This window comes from Pyrgilauda ruficollis, unplaced genomic scaffold (assembly GCF_017590135.1).
Source record: "Pyrgilauda ruficollis isolate IOZ18807 unplaced genomic scaffold, ASM1759013v1 scaffold102, whole genome shotgun sequence".
Classification (NCBI taxonomy): domain Eukaryota; kingdom Metazoa; phylum Chordata; class Aves; order Passeriformes; family Passeridae; genus Pyrgilauda; species Pyrgilauda ruficollis.
The window spans coordinates 1,338,559-1,356,886 of record NW_024508324.1 but is presented as its reverse complement, the minus strand read 5'-3'; the positions used below and the strand labels follow the sequence as shown (position 1 = coordinate 1,356,886).

The 18,328-nt window shown below is 34.8% G+C and overlaps 1 protein-coding gene across 1 annotated transcript in view; it reads right to left on the bottom strand.

The window, feature by feature from the left end:
* The window catches only part of NCAM2 (neural cell adhesion molecule 2), a 171,229-nt gene extending 159,342 nt beyond the window's left edge, over positions 1-11,887 (bottom strand). The window contains exon 1 of the mRNA XM_041469268.1: positions 11,860-11,887. Within this exon, the coding sequence (XP_041325202.1) occupies positions 11,860-11,887 (28 nt within the window). The remainder of the gene's footprint in view (positions 1-11,859) is intronic.
* Between the last annotated feature and the right edge of the window lie 6,441 nt (positions 11,888-18,328).

The window sequence follows — 18,328 nt, the reverse complement described above, 5'->3', positions numbered from 1 at the left end:
GCTCACAAAATAATCAGACAGAGAATTTTTTTTGCCTACAGAATACATCCATGTCATGAACTCCCCTAGAAATATGTACTTCCGGGCCATTTATTCCATGTATTCTGGGGCAACCTAGAAAGCCACATAAAATTATTCTGTTTCTCGTTGTTTTCCTCCAGGTAGTGTATAGTGGTACTCTAGGTTTCTAAGCAAGGAATGAAGATTCAAATAAAACATAGACATACACATATACTTATGTGAACCTTGTACGCTAAACACTTTCAAAGGAAGTCTGTCCCAAAATGGTTTTGGCACAATAACAAATCACAAAGGAAATGGTCTGTCTGTTCCCATGGATGGTCATTATATTCCTAGGACACAGTGAGAAATACCAGTTTTCCTCTACATTATGTTGTTTTCCTCTTAAAAAATTTTAAAAAAAGGAAATTTCTTCACCTTTCAATATTTCTCAGGCACTGTACAAAAGACAATTTGTTCACAGTGAGGGGCCCAGTATGGGATACAGGATTAAAGGTGTGGCCTCCCCAGTGCCAAATACAGCTGATTTCTGCTCTGGTCCTGCTGGCCACGTTCTTGCTCATAAAAAAGATAGATGTTTTAATATTAGTAGTTTGTATATGCGTATTCTGATAGAAATATATTAGTAGTGAATATTAAGAAATATATTTTTAACAGTCTTTCCAGTCTTTTAACTTGTCTTAGTGAATTCACTAATACACAGACCTATGAAGTTATGCTGCTGATAGCGAACAACAGTAAAACAATGCAGTATTCATATTTTTCTGATGATAAGCTCAAACCATTAAAACAGATTAGGGAAATGTTCTTAAGACAAATGACTGAATCAGCAAAAAAATGTTACCATGACAGTCACTATTCATCACTGGGATCCCCTTCCCACATATTGTATGTGTTTTGAAATTCTATATTGTAAATGACTCATTCAAGTGTGATAAGATTTCCACAATCCCTTTCCTCCATTTACTTTTAGGTCTGTACCACATGTATAGAACTTAAACATATTTCCCCCTACCTAACCCAAAATATCTCTATTTAATTTCTTAGCTTTAAAAGCTGATACCGTAACTAGAATTTGTCATGAATAAGTGCCTTACTGACAGTCTGAAGGAGTAGTCAGGATTTTGGATTAATTAAGTACAGAAGAGTATTTCATCAGCCTGACACTGTGCATATTAGTCCCACATCACCCACTGAGAAAAAAATTAAACTCATCAACAAGTAACTCTCTACTTTTTTGCTGCAGTATTTCAAGATATTTGAACTTTTTGCAAACTCCCAAGAGATATGAGTAACAAAAGTGGAGAAATTGGAAAGCATTGTTTGTTCCTTAGGCATGAGCTTATTAAACTTTACTTTTCAGGACTACTACTACTGGTCTTGTCAAGGTTCTCAGCACAGCGGTATCAGGTCTTAAAATGTGAAGGAGCAACAACTCCAAGAGTAATGGCTGACACCTGCAGTGCCACTCTTTTTTCCTTCGTGCAGGACTATGCTAAAGTAGCTTCCACCATCTTCTCTTGTTACAACAAAACCAACTCAGCACTGCTATAGAGAAAGAAACTAAGAATTTATCAAAAATATTAAAAAGATATATTTAAATATAAAAAATAAAATAAAATTTAAGACTTGAACATTTATCACTTCTCTTAAGGCCAGGTTTTCCTTATGTACTCAAATGCTTAATGTGTTAATGCATAACTGTTGAGCAATACAGGGGCTATGGAGCTAGAAACATTTCAAGCAATGGATGCAATCCAGACCAGGTTGGGAACAAGTCCCATTTCCAAAGAACTGATACTATGACAAGACCAGGTTTTGCAAGAACTCTGTTTTTTCAGTCTCTTATATATATTACAGTATAGAATCTGTGCAGAGCCTTCACTGAATCTGACATAAATGAAACAAAGTTTTAAAACAGGATGTTCTTTATTGATGGCAGGAGCTCAAAAAAAGTTGTTTCAATTAATTGGCTATACTATAGAGAGGGTTTGCACATTTATTAAGAGTACACAGTTGTTCAGATGTGTCTACATGTATTTTAATATGTGCCTACGTATACATAGATATTTAGAATATTTGCCTTCTACTTGAAAATTTCATCAGTTTCCCCAGCATTCAACAACATCCAGAACTGCCTCCCATGTTGTTAAAAATGTATTGCTTCATGTAAAAAATAAAATATTGCTCTCAGCCTCATGGCTTCTGATACCTTTAGGAACTTTTTTCTTTTTTTTTTTTTTTTTTTCCCCTAAATAACAGCAATGAAGACAATTTAGCCACTCCATCCACAGGCAAATTTTGCATTCACTTCAATCCTATTCATTATTAGTTCTATTTTGAAAGCTGCTATAACCATTACTCTGGAGTTTGACTTAGGTGTGCTCTTTATGAACAGTCTCAGAAGATTGACCACACCAATGAACAGTAGTTTCTGTCACAGGATTGAGTTATAATACTATGTAACTTCAGCAATTGACCCTCATTCCTCAGCAACTAGCTTCACAAAACAAAATATGCTACTATTTCGGAAGAACAAAAAAATGAAACTGCTAAGTAAACTGAGAAGCCTTCGTAGTCTTTTAGCAGTTTAATCAGAGAAGCTGTAACCTTTTCTTTCTGAATTTCTGTACTCATGCTGGAATAAATATTTGTCCTGTCTGTTCAACAATTCTGGTTTTTTTTCACTGATATGAATTAGGGAACATACAGGGAACAGTGCATTACACACAGGAACAATAACCACAATTCCACAGCTATTTCTCTTAGAGGGTTTTGTACAAACAGCACATACTGAGATTATTTTGACCTTTAATTACAAGGTAAATATTCTGAAGGTAATATAGGCACAAATTAAAAACCTCCCTGTAACAACAACATGTGCCACACTGAAGAAGCTACTCCCGAGCTACAGAAATCAGAACTACCTATTACAGGGCTGCAGAGCCCTGGTAAAACAGGAGTATTTTCTAGTGTTCAGTCCATTTGTGAACTTCAGCCCAAAGAGAGCATGTGTTGATTTTAAAATATGGTAGTAGGGACAACAGAAAAATTATCTGCTCATTTTTCTTTAGTACTTAAATTTTCTCAACTCAATTTTTCTAGAATAATTGCCTTTTAAAATTTTGTTTTTATTTCTTGATTATATCTGAATATAATTCTGAGCATTATTCCAAGTGTTCTATCTGTCACTGGCTGTTATCTTTTCAAGTGCATTTCCTTCTACAGCTATTTTGTTTACCATTAATTCACTCTCTCACTTCCCTGTTTTGAACATGAATTACGTTTGACTGGTCACATTTTCAGTTTGAAGCAACTTTTCCCTCTCAGCTCCATGCCTTTGACATACAAAAGGGAAAGAAAGGGAGTCAGAATAAATGACCATTGCTACTGCTGTGGTTCCAGTTGTTGGCTACACTGTACTGATACAGTGCTGTTCCTGTGACTACTGTGGCATCTTTCAGGGCTATGTCAGATTTGTTTTCATAACATTAACAACTGTGATACTCATAAACTGTTAAATGAGTTCTCATACACATAAAGCATGAGCAATGCTCCCTCAAAAACTGAAGATGTACCACTGCACACACACAATACCAGTGACCTACAATTAGCAGACAGTTATTACAGCTAACCTGATTTTCTCCTGGAACAAGGACGTGAACTGAAATGCACACTGAGCCTGTCAAACATGCAGATAAGACTCTGCCAATCACCAGAAACATGAGATGGCTTGACCTGTTTTCACTAACTTCTGGCTTTCTGATCACTGCTTCATAGATTCCCTACATAGGTCAAGAGCTGTCACCCCAACTCTACTCACAACAATGTCCACCTCTAATCCTCATGTAGGCAACTATTTATAGATCAAACTTATTGGTAGTGCTGGAATAAGAAAAAAATGAGAGAACTTGAGTGAATCGAATAAGTAGATATCTAGTGATATTTAAGAATTCAAAGCAATGTGCCCCAGGGTTTGGAAATCATTATTCTAGTAATTTTCTCTCAAGTGAGAGACAAAGAACATATGTCAAGCATAATATAAAATGCTTACAGCTCCCTACCCCATGTGGGAAAGCTATCTGGGAGAAAAAGCTAGGGACGAATGATGTATGTTTCATATATATATATGTATATAAAGAATTTTCAGATATTAATCCTCCACATGTCAACATTTTAATCTTTTAATCTGTCTCTAGCATGGACATTGTGTATTAGGTTGACTATAATATTTATTCCTGCTATATAGTTGGTGTATTTAATTCCCCTATTCTCTCTTTTTTTTTTTTTTTTTTTTTTTTTTTTTTTTTTTTACATCTTGCATGCTGATTCTATACTTTTTAGTTACAAAACCACTTTTTTGATGAAGTACAAATCAAGTAGATTAAGCACAAGATGGACAATTTCAAAACAGCCTTTTCTGTGCTCTGAGTAAAATATCCATCATAGCATAAGTTTTATTCACTTTTATTTGTTTTCAAACCACGGTAAAAATCTCTGTTCATCGGTAAATTTTCAGAAATGTAATACATTAAATGGATCATGTTTTATAATATAATAAGCAGATCTCTGCATTTGTTTCAGACAGCAAATTATATTTTATAAGCTTGTTTTTCTTTATTTTCTTCCTTTTCTCATTTTTTAAAGCAAAATTGTGATGGATGATAATAGAAAATTTAGAAGTGTAACCACATTATATAAACCCTCTGTTTAAGTGAAAGTTCTGCTGAAAAAATGGGCTATGAACAACAGCCAGTGAACTACCAAACCAGCCTCATTACCAGAAGTAACCCAACATCCTTCGGTTTCCTGGCTGCCTGGCTCATAATTAATCTATTAATTATAAATAATTTCTTGTATATAGAGAAAAATATAATTTCTTGTATAAAGAATATAATATAATAAATAATTTCTTGTATATAGAAAAAAATTGAGAAGTTCAATCCGGTTGTGCTCAATTAGCTTGCAGATTACATGAACGGCTAAATTGGAGGCAAAAAGACTGTTTCTGTGCCTTACTGTGCTTTGTCTGCTACAGTTCAAACAGCACCAGCTCTACACATCCACCCATTTTATATCCTCTGTATTCATAGCAAAGAAAAGATGGTAAATTGTGTCACACATCAACTGATATTAAAAAAGAAAAAAGGAACAGCAAGTGTCTTACATAACTTTGAACAAAGCACTCCAAAATGCTATTAAACTTAACAGCTTCTCAGGATCAAATTATCGGTGTGATGGGAAAACAAACTTGCTTTTAGTAAAAGAACAGGATTATTTATGTCACACCAGCCTTCTGGTACATTTCTATGCTTACCAAGGAGCTGTGATTTTTTACACCTGTTCAGGAAGTGTTTCCTAATTAAACCAGGTACATAAAGAGAAGCACATCTCTGTTTTGCTGTTCATGCAATAAGCACATATGACTGAACACCTGAGGGCAGGTTTATACATGCAAATCATTCTTGGAATGAAAATAGTAAACTCAATACCTCATTATCTGCATAGTAGTGGAACCTACAGTAAATACAGGGATGATGTGTTATTTAACTTCTATAAAGATGAAAGGTGGTTACAATACATGATGTTGTCACAATTTAGAAAGCATTCTAGAGCAGTCAAACAATTTTCATCAACTCACTTTGAAGATATTTTCAATGGAAGTCTAAGAAATATATTATTATCACAGCAAAATTGTAGGAATGTGTCCCTGTTGACGGAGTGACAAAATTATTCTCTGTCTCCTAAAAAAGGAAAAAAAGCCCAGAAGTTTCTCTCCTCAATTAGGTAAAAAGACACGTCATAGGACCTTGGGAATTTCACCTCAAACTTAACAATAGCTAATTTGATAGAAGCCAAAAAGTCCCACCTAAGCAATTTGCTAGGAAAACAAGAGAACAAAAAAACTAATCACTTTTGTGAGGTGTTTTACCAGGGGGAAAGGACCTCTTGCCCTGGCTCAGTTTTTCTCTGTAAAGAGCTTTGTTATTTTGCCTTTTATTAAAAGTTTTCTGTTTCCAGCACTGCCACAGAAGCCATCCTGCTGATTTCGTGCCATCTGAGGTGGCTGAGCTATCTCAGGTGTGGTATAGATCTCCAAGACCTTATGAGACCTGGCTCGAGGAGACGTATCACAAAATATTTAAACATCACTGATGAGAACTATCTATTTTCTATTTTCTCATCACTGATGAGAAATATCTATTTTCTATTTTCTTAAATGCCAAAAAATGGCATTTAAGCTGGTGATTTACTATTAAAATGATAGTGGGTCAATTATTAGATTTCTATATTTAACTAGTATATCACATTTATTGAAATCTTTCCTCTCTTCATACCCCAAAATTAGTTTTTCAGAATACAGTATAGTAAAAGGGCATTAGAAAATGGAATAGTTCCATAAAAAGTATATAGAACTCACTAATATTTTTTCTCTTTGAGAGAAACTCATTAAAATCACAGTTGGTATTTAAGCAATCACAAGTGACTATGTTGCATTTTTTGCTTCTTTTAATCTGAAGGTTGTCTTGCTCTTTAGAACCTACAGTGAAACAGCTCAGGAAAAGAAACATGGCAGTCAACAGAAATTTTGGTTGAGTAAGGGCACTGGGTCTTCACTGAAACTTCAAATAGGACAACTTCCTATAGCTGCAGGTTTTCATACCAGAGCTAGTTGAAATAAGTACAAACATCTATAGCATTTAGTCTTAATGACAGAGAAATCTCTTCTTACAACCAAAGTACAGCAAAAACAAAAATCTACTTTTTCCATATTAACTTCAGAATTTTGTGAAAATCTCAAGAAATAATATTTTGATTTTAAATACAGAATTTTAGGATGATGTGGAATAGAAGAAAAATATTTAGATACTTCTTTATAGAGAACCTGCAGATTCTTAAGCAGTAGCTGTTTCTCAGTGAGGCATTTTTACAGGAAGTGGCAGAAAGCATTAAAAGAATTTTGTATTTTGTTGACAACATTCCCTTGGGCTTTATTTTTAAAAGAAGTTAGCATATTGCCTTTAAAATGAGGAAGGAATAACCAATCCACTTGAATAATTTGGTCTACATGAGTTATCCAGAAGCTTCATTAGACAAGGAGCCCATAAAAGCTGTTTTATGTCTCAAAAATGGAACAAATGTCTCTCTGGGTGAATTTTGTTCCAAATTCTCTTTTTCCACTGCTTTCTTGCTCTCCTCTCCTCTTCCAAATGAATGATTTCTTCCTCCCACTGAAACAAAAGGAATGTCTAATCCTCTCATATCTGGTGTCACCAAAGTATAAAGACTGCATGAAATGCTGCAATACACAGTAGACTCTATATTGCCTGATATACAACAAAAGTAATGAAAAATAAGCAAATGTGATGAAAAGAAACTAAAAAGATGGGTAAGGAATTGATACTTTTGCAGTAGCATGGGGACTGTTAAGTCAAACCCTTCCAAAGACAAATTCATACTCCTCTCTCTGCATCACAAGACAGACTTGAGAGAGACTAAATAAAACAGCACAGCACAAATAGGGAAATAGAGATTATGTTTAAAAGCTGAAGCTGCCACTGAATAGAAATTGTCAAAAAGCTTGCAAGGTCAAGAGTCACAATAAACCAAAGCAGTTAGACAAAAAAAAAAAATTAAAACATTAAAAGTTTGTCTTAAATCAAAGCACTGGTGAAAGTAGTTATGAACAAATCAACAGAGAGGGCAAGAAGGAAGCACCTAAACTGAACACTACCCAGGTAAGGTCAGAAGAGACTCAGGATGAAAAAGCTCACCAAATAATTGCTAACCAAAACCTCTTTCTCAAAATACCTCTTTCTTGACACCCCCAGACTGAAAAGCAGTAAACAATAGACACATCTTAAAAACTGGGTTCCAGGAACACAAGGAAACCATAAAATTGACATGCATATCTTCTGTACTGGCCATGTTAATGGACCATTCAAAAAAATGTAGAATTAGCAAAATTTTAAATATTTGCTTTTACTTTAAAGCAGCCTGGGCAGTGCTGTGCTTTGCACTTGTGGATAATTTATTAGTGCTTTGGCTGTTACTGAGAAATGCCTACACAACCTCAGGGCTTTCCTTCTGTCCCCCAGCAGGTTGGCTGGAGGTGGACAGAGGATTGGGAGGGTACACAGTGTTGACAGTGGACCTCAGATGATCACAGAAATATTCCATAGTCCATGATGCCATACTCAGCATGACAATCTCAAGGCCAGGAAGAGGAAGGAGGGTTGTTGGGATCTCGCTTCCCAAGCAACCACAATGTGTGCTGGGGCCCTGCTTCCCTGGAAGTGACTACACACCTACTTGTTGGTGGGGAGCAGGGAATGAATGCCTTACTTTGCTGTGCTTCGCTTACTAAACCCTTTTTTATCAAAATTCATGAGCTTTTTCCTTTTTGCCCTTCCATATCCCTCCTTCACTCTGCTGGGTAGGATGAGCAGCTCTGTGGGTTGAAGCTGCTTCTGGGGTTAAACCACATGACCACTATAAATATGAAATATAGATGTAGTAAAAATACTCAAAGGGATGTGACGTTTACATTTATACAAACAGAAGATAAAAGTACTAATATCAAGAAAAGCCCTCAGAAGAAGCTCAGAGCAGAGATTAAAAAAAAAATCATTTAAAAGCATGCAAGTTTCCAGTTACATTTACTGTTTCCCAACTTAGGCACTATCCTTGCATCATTACAATCAATAGGAGCTTTATTACTAGATTCCCGCAATGTGAGAGCTAGCAAAAAAGCCCTGCAATCAGCAAAACGAAGGTTAACGGGACTTTTAGAAAGCTGCTTAATGCAATTCCTTAATTGCTCAATATTCAGCTGAATTTCAGATGTAGATTCCAAGAGCAGCAATCCTTAATGTTTCTCCTTTTTTACCTGATAAAGGCCAGCATGCAAGAGGTTTTAGTCTATGCCAGTTTGAAAAAGAAAATTATTTATGCAGAGAAGAAAGGAGAAGAAAGGAAAAAGAAAAATATTAGGTAAGGAAATAATTAAGCAAGTCAGTGACTACACCTAAATTTTATTTTCTTGAAATAGGCTCCAGTATGCTTTAAATTAACTCTATAATGATACCTCTTGATCAGGCTATATTCCAATAATAAAATGACAAGATGACATGATAATAAGATAAAATCTTCATGATAGAACATCATAAACAAATTAGAAAGTAAACATTTCATTCTGTTCAAAACGACAACCCAAAATTTCAGTCAGAGATGTGACCCAAAAAGAATTTACTTTTTTTTTTTAGGTTTAAATTCTTTTAATTGCATAAATTACCAGATTTGTCATTACTATATGAAAGTGAAAGGATATATATAAGCCCACTTCTCATTTCAACTCTGTGGTGTCTACTAGTTTGTCAGTTAAAAAATGGAAGCAATTTTCTTCTGCAATGAAAACATCTACACAGCAAAGCCCTTGCTTACCACTGGTTCACAATATTCTACAGGTGTGAATAACTAATTGTAAAACTGTGAAAATCATTCATGTTCCAAAGTTGAGAACTTTTGAAACACGGTGCCATAAAACAGTAGAATGTGATTTCATCTTAAATCCATACACAAATCAATCCTTGGTTCCTTTGCCTTAAAATTACAAGCTCCTTATACTTGAACTCTGAGAACTCTAAGATTTATTTTGATCTTCCACTCGGATAGAAAGATCTGAGATCACAATTATATCACAATTTCTCTTCCATTTTTTCCTTTAATAAGTTAATGAATTATTTAAAGACACATATACTGTTATTATAAAGCTTTTTAATTGTTCTAGATTTTTTCTAGACATTATAAGTTTTATGGTTTTTACACTATATATTTTAATTATTTTGCTTCCCTTTTCAAGGAAAAGTGTGGAATTGGATCATTGGAGTTATACAGCAGATCTGCTATGTGAATATTTTCTGAAAATGTATTTCACTTCCTTAGCCTCTCACTGTAAATCATATTTGTACATATATCAGAATAATTTATATTCCAAGCTTCTAGATCCTTCTCTATCTTGTTAATACCACATCTGTTCCTATACTGATTTTCATTCTACGGAAATGTCCCATGTCCTTCACTTTTCATTTTAAATGGCAACTAATACCAAACTCATCTATTTTTAATTTTTATAATGAAATTCTCCTTGAGTCATAGGTTGTGTGGCTTTGGTTTTTTGGGTTTTTTTTACTGGTTTTTATAACGTGTGATAGTGACATTCACAACCATAAACATCCTGTTCAGATAAGAAATCCACAATAACTCATGCTTTTAAAGCCTCAAACTGATAGGCTGATCATTTATTTTTCTCAGCCTGAGTGCTGAGGGGTTGGAAGTATTGAGTCTCAGCGTTGAGGCTGTTTCATGTACAATTACCAGTTATGCATGAACATGATTTTTAATTTTCTCTGACAAAGCAAACAAGAGTGAACAGCAGTAAAATGTGATAAGCAGTAAGAATATGAAAAATAGGAGGAGAATAAAACCACTTTACTGGAAACTTTGCTGAAAATATAGCTTACTCTTAGTATTTTATATTAATATAAGGTAGAACAGCTTCAAATGGAAACCAAAGGAATAAACCAAGATATGGAAGAATGCCATGCTCTGGTACAGTCAGAACATCTTGAAAAGGTCTCTGATTGTTAGAGGGATACAAAATACGAGGTATCACCACTCCCTCATTTCTGTGATGGCTACTCTCTTGGCTCACCAGTCAACAAAAATGGGCTGTTTATTTGGGATTTTTGTTTGCTTGCTTGTTTTTAGACAAAAAGTTCAATTTTCTTTTTAATTGTGAAATTATGTTTGCAATATTGTTTCAACTATTTGGTCATCTGCTACTTAAAATAGATGAAATTAGAAGGCCATTATATATTTCAGAATAATACTCACATATGCATGGATTTAATTACTACTTAGCATTCTTTATCTAAAACATTTCTAACTCTAAAATTGTGACTTTTTTTAGTCCTGGTGATGGTTAACAAAACTTTATGCAAACATACTGCCCCTTCACAGGTTACAACAGAGCACACATGACAGATTGTATTTTTAAAGGCCTTATACAAAGTTACCAAGGGTCCCATTGCCACAGGTGCTAAAGTCATGGTCTCACTTTTTCTTCTAATTTCTGGTGATGGTTGGCCACCCACCATGATAGGTAAGTAATCCAAGACAGTGTGCCTTCACTAGAAAAACAAACTCAAACCCACACACATTAAAGCCCTAAATGTATGTAAAGCTGTCATTATTATGCTCCTCTAGTGTTGTCATTTTAAAGACTGTTTCTCAGTGATTCCTAAAGAACATGTAAAATTTCTTTGACTTTAAAACAGTCTTACAAAGTAAAAGATAGATTCAAAGCTCTAGTTTGAAATCTGCAGTTGGCAACTTTGCTCCTCTGGGCAATGAAAAGTCCTGATAGCAATATTCCTAGAAGAAGATTCCTGTACACTAGGCAGACTTCATGAGCTTGGACGAAGACCAAAAAACAAAAGCTTCCTAAAACCCCTTTTCCTTAGTTTCCATACTTAGGTGCACACCTCTGGGCTTGATTCTCCTAAAACAATATGCACCATAGTACATGTGTAGTGTGTCTGCATGCACATGAACTAAAAATAACAGAAAACAAAGAAACAAGACATCTTAAAATACTTTTCTAGGGAGACAACATGAAAACAAACATGATAAATGGTAATGGTAACACTTCACACTTTCTTCAAGAACACCAGATTGCATAGTATGAATGTATATGAAGAATCAGCAAAATAAATTAGAATGTAAGATTATTGATCATACTTGAGTGACAGAAAGTCATTCAGACACAAGACATACATGGCATTTGGAGACATGCAGTCGCCATCACGGAAATGTGGCAGGATGACTCACATGGCTGGACCACCGCACTGGCTGCCTACAAGCCCTTCAGAAGAGACAGGAAAGGGAGAAGAGGTGGCCCTTTATATTAGGGAGGCGTTTGACACCAAAAGTATTGAAACTAATGATGGTGAAGTTGAATGCCTACGGGTAAGAATTAAGGGGAAGGCCAACAAGGCTGACATCCTACTGGGAGTCTGTTATCGTTCACCCAGCCAGGAAGAAGAGGTAGAAAACTTATCCAGCCTGTATCAGGAACAGTGTGGCCAGCAGGAGCAGGGAGGTCATTCTTCCCCTGTACTCAGCAGTGGTGAAGCCATACCTTGAGTGCTGTGTCCAGTTCTGGGCCTTCAGTTTGGGAAGGACGTTGAGACACTTGAGCACATCCAGAGGAGGGAACAAGGCTGGTGAGGGGCTTGGAACACGAGCCCTGTGAGGAACGACTGAGGGAGCTGGGGATGTTTAGCCTGGAGAAAAGGAGACTCAGAGGTGATCTTATCACTCTCTGCAACTACATGAAGGGAGGTTGTAGTCAGGTGGGGGTTGGTCTCTTTCACCGGGCAGCAACTGACAGAATGAGAGGACACAGTCTCAAGCTGCACCAAGGGAAATTTAGATGGATATTAGGAAAAGGATTTCACAGAAAGAGTGATAAAGTACTGGAATGGCCTGCCTGGGGACGTGGTGGAGTCACCACCCCTGGATGTATTTAAAACAAGACTGGATGTGGCACTCAGTGCCATAGTTTATTTGAGGTGTTAGGGCATGGGTTGGACTCAATGATCTTAAATGTCTCTTCCAATCTAGAAATTCTGTGAATTCTGTGTGTGACACCAAAAACCTTTTGTCAGAAATTTAGAAAATATCACTGCTTATTTATAGTTATAAACTTTCCCACAAAGGACCCATTCTTTCTAATTGCTAAAGAGAAAACAGACCTCATTTTTTCCTAGCATGGTTATTCTGAGTACAATTCCAAATCATCTCAAAGCACTTTAAAGGCAAAATATTACATGACTGAAATGTTAGAGATAATCAGGACCACATTTTTGTCTGGTTTTGAACATTATTCACAGTACCAGGTCACTGTACTTTTTTTTGAATAATAAGGTCACCTGATCCATTTAGATATGTAGTCCACTAATATGAGAAGTGCTATCCCCCTGAGTGTTATAGTCAGTTTTAGATATTCAATGTCATTAATAAAGAAATTCAGAATTTCTCTCCTTCCCTGTAAAATATACTACATTCAGAAATTATTTTTATTGAGATTAAAATAAAAAATTAGTGTAAGAAGTATTTTGCTTAGCTTCATAATCTCATCTGCTTAGCTTCATCATTTCAAATCAAGAATAAAAGTGCTCCATTTTATCATGGTTTATAGCCCTGGATAAACTAGAAAAGTTCCCATAAAATTGTCTTTTAATGCAAGAATTCAGGAACAACTTATTTGGAAACTTGTCATTACACACAAACTCACAGGGGATTTTACCCAATAGGGTTTTAACAAAAAGATAAATATAAAAGCACATAACTAGAACATTAACCACCTGATTCTTGCATACATTATGTGGCATTCTTGCATACATTATTACCACTTTTGCTATAAAACTGGGAAAAAAAAATATCTCCCCATTTTCTTTTCCAAATTCTTTGCATAGCATTCTGTCTTTGACTGTGATAGTCATGTCTTCAGCTCAGAAAATTCGACTGTACTCTAGTTCACTAGGGTGGAAGTTGAAAATAAACTAGAGTAGAACAAGGGCCGTGGGAAAGAGCTTCTTTTTATTTCTTGGCAATTTGCAAGAATGTGTTTTATAGCTGTGGAAAGATAGGATGGATTAACCTTAAAATTTAATTTTAACAGCAATGTTTTTAAGTGATTGTAGGAATTACTGTCACATTACAAATAATGTACAAGTCTACTATTCCTTTTTTTATTACCTTATTGTGGTGTCACTACTTCTTTATTATCTTTATATGGAGAGATACTATTGCACAATTCTACTGTAATGCAAGGTCATGGTCAACATTTCTATTTTTCATCATCTGAGCATCTGAATCACAATGAAAAAAACCAAGCCACACCTACTTAAAAACATACAGATCTGTAATCCAGATATCCCCATATCTCTGATTATTGGTTATTTACCATAACCAATGCTCCATGGATGACATTTATGTAATGACACCAGGAACAAAACACACAACATTTACAAAGGCTTTAAAAGCAAATATTATCAGGAAGACAAAACGTTAACTTGATGTTGAGATCAGCTCTTCTAAAGAAGGAACAAATGTTGGAACTGAATGCCAAAAAATCCCACTCTGCTGATCGCATTTAGGGAAGTTTTTGCTTCAAAGGAAGTGTTTCTTCCAAAATTCAACTTCTCAACCAGTCTCCTCAAAATAGAAAAGGAGTCACTTATCAATCATCATTGTAATGCCTGCCAGCCTGTCATTGCACATCCTTTAAAGCTGATGCTTCCAAACCTTCAACATACACAGCTTAAAAAGTAGGCGCACTTAAAAATCGATTCCCTTAATTCTGTATGCAAAACTTTTTTCTCTGCTTTTTCAGTTGAACTTAGCCAATATAAAATATCAAGTACTAGTGATCTATGTAGAAAAGCAGTAATTCATTAACTTCCTCTCCTCAGTAAATAGTTCATGTCAGTATTTTTCCCTGTCTTGTCACTTAAGTTAGTCATGAATAGCTCTAAAGCCTGTGGCACTACAAACCAGTTTGTAGTGAGGAAAGAGAGCTTATCCGGTGATTGATATCTCAAATTAAGAGAAAACATGTTTGAATATGAATCATGTGGATATTGGGTATTCTTTAAAAAAAAAAAATCACAGAAAGTACACTTATTTGAAAGTTCACTAATAACTCCATGGTCTATACACAAATAATAAACATGTATAATAAATAATGAACATGTCCTCAAAATACTTAAGCAATAACTGTCCTTTAAAGTTGCACATAATTAGACATTTTAAAATAATATAAAAAATTTCATAACTGAAAAAAAACCCACTGAAAATCTAAATCATGGAACAGGTCACATTACTTATGTACAAACATAAATAGTAGGTGAAAGTCCAGAAGTTTCACTAAGTGATTCCAATTTTATCTCTTTTCTCCTTTTCTGTCACTACTTTGATCTTTCTTTCTGCTGCAAAGGGAAAAACAACAGCTAAGAAGACAACGTGTCCCAAAAGAGATGTTTCAATGAATTGAGATAAAACAAAAGCATTGGAGGCATCAGTTTAAGAACTTAAACATATTTTCACTGTGAGGATGATTCTAGGAATAGAAAAAGTCATAAGTGAATAATTATAAAAATTTATGTGGAAAAATGTAGGTATGACAACCCAGAGAAATCAGGATAAAAACTGCAGTCATAGTAACATTTTGCTGGTACAAACTGAAAACTGTGGAATGTGTAATGCTGACAGAAGGTTAGTAGTGCACTGCACAACCAGGATATTGAATATTTTCAAATCTTGCAGATTCAGTGGGGCTAGCTCTAGTTCATTTTCATATTTAGAATGTGAATAACATACTACATACCCATTTCAGTAAAACTTTAACAACTCTTCTGCTGAGGAGCATAGAACAAGTGAAGTGTAGTAATAATATCAAGATATTTTCAAGACAAATTAAATAGAAAATTTGGCAAAATTGTCATTCGAAGTATTAGAACATAAGCCTCCTCCCTCTCCTTCACTTCATCCCCAACAAAATTCCACATACAATTGGAGAATGCAATTTAAACTTTCATAAAGTTGATGCAACATAATCGTACTTTATTTTTCTTGCTTATAGTTTGGTATATCGGCACTTGTAGCTGGTGATTACTACAATATTACATATATTTTTGTGTTATATGTAATATATATTGTGTGTATATATATATATGCATTGTATTTTTATTTACACAGAAATTTGGATTTCCTACACAAACATGTTCAGAAATGTGCCCTATTTTCAGGATGCTATTACAGTTCTTAGGACTGATAGCAACAAGAGGCACTACAAGGATAAAAGAGCTAAAGCACAACACATAAGGAGAAAAAAATGAGCCCTTTTCTTTATATGTAGCAAAAAGTTTTGGTTTTAAAATGTTCTCACAACTTCTAATTGTCCACAAACCCCTCACAAATTCATCTGCTTGGAACAATGAGAACAGTTTATATTCACCACTGCTAGAATTCACTTTAATAATATGGCTGAGTTGAGAATAAGAAGAAATCTGACTGCCTGTTCCATTGCCAGAACATTTATATAGGCTAGCAGGGAGAAAAGCAAGATAAGAAGGTATCCAAAATTGATTGTTTCTCAATTTCTCTGCTATTTAGGAAATCCTTGGGGCAGTTGCTGCCCCACCAGTCTTTTTATTAAAAGAAAATACAGTTTAATTACAGTTTCAATTAGATTACCAGGAACCAATATACACAAAATGTGTTATCGTTCTGGAAGCCTGACCAGCATTAAGGAACTTCAATTTTATTTACTTTGTGTAGCTGAACCCAAGCCAGCCTTCTTATTTCAAATGTGAAATGCATTTTCCTTAGTAACATTAGGATAAAAACTATGTGCACCTTGTAAAGATAAAATTATTAATCTTAAGGATCACAAAACAAACACCTCTCATGACAGACTATCTCAAGAATCATGCTAAAAAATGCCAGCATGAATAACTGATTGTAAATTAATTTTATGACACAATCTTTTTTTCTTATCCTTCTCCTTTTCTCAATATTTTGGTTTTTTATAGATATGCATGGCTTAAGATGCAACCAAGTGAATGCTTCAAATCTCCACTGAAGAGCTCCCTCTTCAAATAATCAGACTATCTTTTAGACCACACTTCTGGAATTAATTTATACCAAAAAGCTTCCAAAACCATCTCTAAAAATTTCTTTTGGAGTGCAGCTGTCCTATCAGTTGTAAAGAGCACAGTAAGACATAAAAGAACTCTAATGGTTAGCCAGCTTTCCTACATGATACTGAATTAATGGAAGTAAGAACAGCTTGTAGGTTCTGAGACAAGTATTCTTGAGCCATACACATACGTTGACTCTACTACATTAATTTGGGCAACTGGACTTAAACATTTAATTTAATAACACAGAATATATTTGATGCTAGTCAAATTATAGGGGAAAAAAGTAATTTTCTATCCAGTTGAATTGCTTTCCATTATTAATGGAAGCAAAAAGAGAGTTCAGACTTATGTATACCTTCATGGACACTTTTCCAGGCTCTTTGTATGGAAGATGATAGCAGAATCAACTCTGAAGTCGTGCACATGAGTAAAATTTCAGCTCTCTGTATGAACTTACACATTCTTCTCTACTACCTTGATTGACTTGAACTTCAGGTTAATTAAATTAAGATAATACAAGTCTCATTTGACATATGCTGTAGTGGACACACTTTCAATAGCAATAATTTTTAAAAAATACTATAACTTCTTTATTGCATTATCCAATTGCATTTAACCAACAAATTACATATTTTTTAAAACTTCCACTTTTTTTCTCATAGACAACACAGTCAGTATTTCTGGCCAAAAGTACATGATGCAATACATCTACCAATATTTCAGAGGTATGGCTGTGTGTAATCTGAGAAAGTCTCTAGAGATGATGTATCCCCAATAAATCGAAAGATGTATGAATTGAATTTTCAAAAACATCATAAATTATGTAACTTATTTTTGCAAAAATTAATCAAATTAATAAAAAAAAAACACTGGCAATATACTTTGCTTATGCTATGTACAAGAAAATTATTTACTGGTCATCTACAGTACTTCTAGCATTTTCAAGGTACAATTCAGCTGCCTGTTGGACAACTACCAAAACGGGAATGTTCTCCATTTCAGAATCATTAGGGTTGGAAAAGAGCCCCAAGATCAAGTGCAAATTTTGACTGATCATCATCTTGTCAACCAGACCATGGCACTGAGTGCCACATCCAGTCATTTCTTGAAGATATTTGTCTCTTGACAGAAGAGTCTTTCATTTCACAGGAAGAAATACGGAAGGACACAGAGACACAAGCAGTGCATCTGTCACAGTTTAATTCCTAGCATTCTGCTCAAAGTTTCTTTGTAATGACTTAAAAAATTTTTACCCCAGGGTCTGCTGTTAAATTATTCCATTACAATTGACCCAGCAACCTCTAGTTATCTTTTCTGAAATATTTAAGATATTTTTACATCCAGCTTACCATTTTGATTATTTCTCTATTTCATTATTCTATTTCCTGCAGAAAAACTACCAAAAACATTCAGTCACCCTGCCAGTGTATCTATTCCTTGTAGGCTTGTTTCACATTTTAGAACTTACTGAGACCTGTTTTTTCTTAAAGCAACACAGACTTAAGTTTATATCCTTTTTTTATTATCTTTCCTTT